At 65.2% G+C, this 1,747-nt stretch overlaps 1 protein-coding gene across 1 annotated transcript in view; it reads right to left on the bottom strand.

Moving 5' to 3' along the window:
* Nucleotides 1-3: 3 nt before the first annotated feature.
* Nucleotides 4-1,747, bottom strand: part of LOC104543781 (thrombospondin-3) — a gene marked incomplete at both ends in the record, with an annotated part of 2,073 nt that continues 329 nt past the window's right edge. Inside the window, 7 exons of the mRNA XM_010188461.1 lie at nucleotides 4-74; nucleotides 201-249; nucleotides 354-532; nucleotides 625-818; nucleotides 988-1,040; nucleotides 1,144-1,262; nucleotides 1,355-1,514. Of these exons, the coding sequence (XP_010186763.1) occupies nucleotides 4-74; nucleotides 201-249; nucleotides 354-532; nucleotides 625-818; nucleotides 988-1,040; nucleotides 1,144-1,262; nucleotides 1,355-1,514 (825 nt within the window). The remainder of the gene's footprint in view (nucleotides 75-200; nucleotides 250-353; nucleotides 533-624; nucleotides 819-987; nucleotides 1,041-1,143; nucleotides 1,263-1,354; nucleotides 1,515-1,747) is intronic.

Raw genomic sequence — 1,747 nt, 5'->3', positions numbered from 1 at the left:
GGCGTAGTCGTCGTCGGTGATGGTGTTGACGTGGAAGGTGCCCTCAAAGTCCACCCCGTTGAAGGCCGTGTATCCTGCGGGTGGGCAAATGTTGCAGGGAACCCTCTCCCCACATCCCCTGCTCCCCCCTCGGCAAAGAGCCCCCCAGCACAGGGGATGGGGTAGGGGGGCTGCTCCATGGATGAGAGAGCGTCTCTTACCAACAGCCAAGCCTGGGTCACTGTTCATGGTCTGCACAATCTCCATGCCCTGGGGGTGGACATGGGGTGAGGGGCATCCCCAGCACCCACAGGGACCCCCTGCTCCCACCCTGGCAGTGCAGCCCCCAGAGATGCGGGGGGCAGCACCCACACCTGGTTGAGGACGACCCAATTGGGGTCGATCTGGGCGTCCCCCTCAGGGTCCAGGATGACGGTCTGGTAGGCGCGGAAATCGGTCAGTGTCACCTCGGCGCTCTCGGGACACACGTCCAGCTGGTCGGCCACCGTGTCGTTGTCGAAGTCCTCCTCACATGCGTCACCAACGCCATCCCCTGGGGACACGCACCCCGGCCAGGCCCCGCCCCCCGGTCAGGGCCGGGCCACCCCAGGGGACTCTGTGTCCCCTCGCCCGCCCTGCGCCCACCATCCGAGTCCTTCTGGTTGGGGTTGGGGATGAGGCGGCAGTTGTCCGGGCCAGGCGCCACGTAGTCAGGGATGCCGTCGTTGTCGTCGTCGTTGTCACAGTCGTCCCCCAGGCCGTCGTTGTCTGAGTCCAGCTGGGAGCTGTTGGGGATCTCGGCGCAGTTGTCCTTAGTGTCCTGGTGCCCGTCCCCATCGCTGGCAGCAAGAACGGGGTCAGAGCAGCGCCGTAAATGGGGGACCCAGCACCGTGTCACCAACCCCAAAAACCCCATCGTCCCTCTCCTCCCAGACCCCCGAGCTGTGAACCCAGCTCTGCCCCTGGGGATGGGACAGGGAAGTGGCCCCACAGCAGCACAGTCCCCACCTGTCCTCGTTGGTGTCACAGATGTCTCCTACCAGGTCGCTGTCCATATCTGTCTGGAGGAGACCAGAGTCCGAGTTCAGCGGAGACCCCAGGGCGCAGCCCTGCTGCGGGCGGACCCCCCACCCGCCCCGGGCAGGGTCCCCACCCCAGCTATACCTGAGTGGGGTTGCTCATTTCAGGGCAGCTGTCACAGGCGTCCCCGACGCCGTCCTCATCCCGGTCCGTCTGCAGGGGGTTGGGGACCTTGGGGCAGTTGTCCAGCATGTTGGGGATCCCTGCAAGGACAGCGTGGGGTGAATGCCCTCACCCCCCATTCTTGCCAGCGTCCCCAGTCCCGCAGGTGTCCCCAGCCCCGAGAGCAGCTCACCGTCACCATCGTTGTCGTTATCACACGCATCCCCCTCGCCGTTGCTGTCCGTGTCCCGCTGGTCATTATTGGGGACATTGGGGCAGTTGTCACAGGCGTCCCCGAAGGAGTCGGTGTCCGAGTTCTGCTGGTCCTTGTTGGGGACGAGCCGGCAGTTGTCCTGCAGGTAGGGACAGGGATGTTGGGTGACTGTGGTGTGCCAGATGAGGACACCCAGAGCCTGTGATTCCCAGGAGGATCCTGTGATCCCCAGGTGCCTGTGATCCCCAGGAGGATCCCATGATCCCCAGGAGGATCCTGCAGGTGCTGGCACTGCAGCAAAGGGAAGGGCCCTTGACCCAGCACAGTCTCCGCAGCCACAGACGCGTCCCACCCCCCTGGCACAGCCCCCTC

This window comes from Mesitornis unicolor, unplaced genomic scaffold, assembly GCF_000695765.1.
Source record: "Mesitornis unicolor isolate BGI_N332 unplaced genomic scaffold, ASM69576v1 scaffold37687, whole genome shotgun sequence".
Lineage (NCBI taxonomy): Eukaryota > Metazoa > Chordata > Aves > Mesitornithiformes > Mesitornithidae > Mesitornis > Mesitornis unicolor.
Note: the sequence above shows the minus strand (reverse complement) of the source record. Positions and strands in the feature narration are given on the sequence as shown.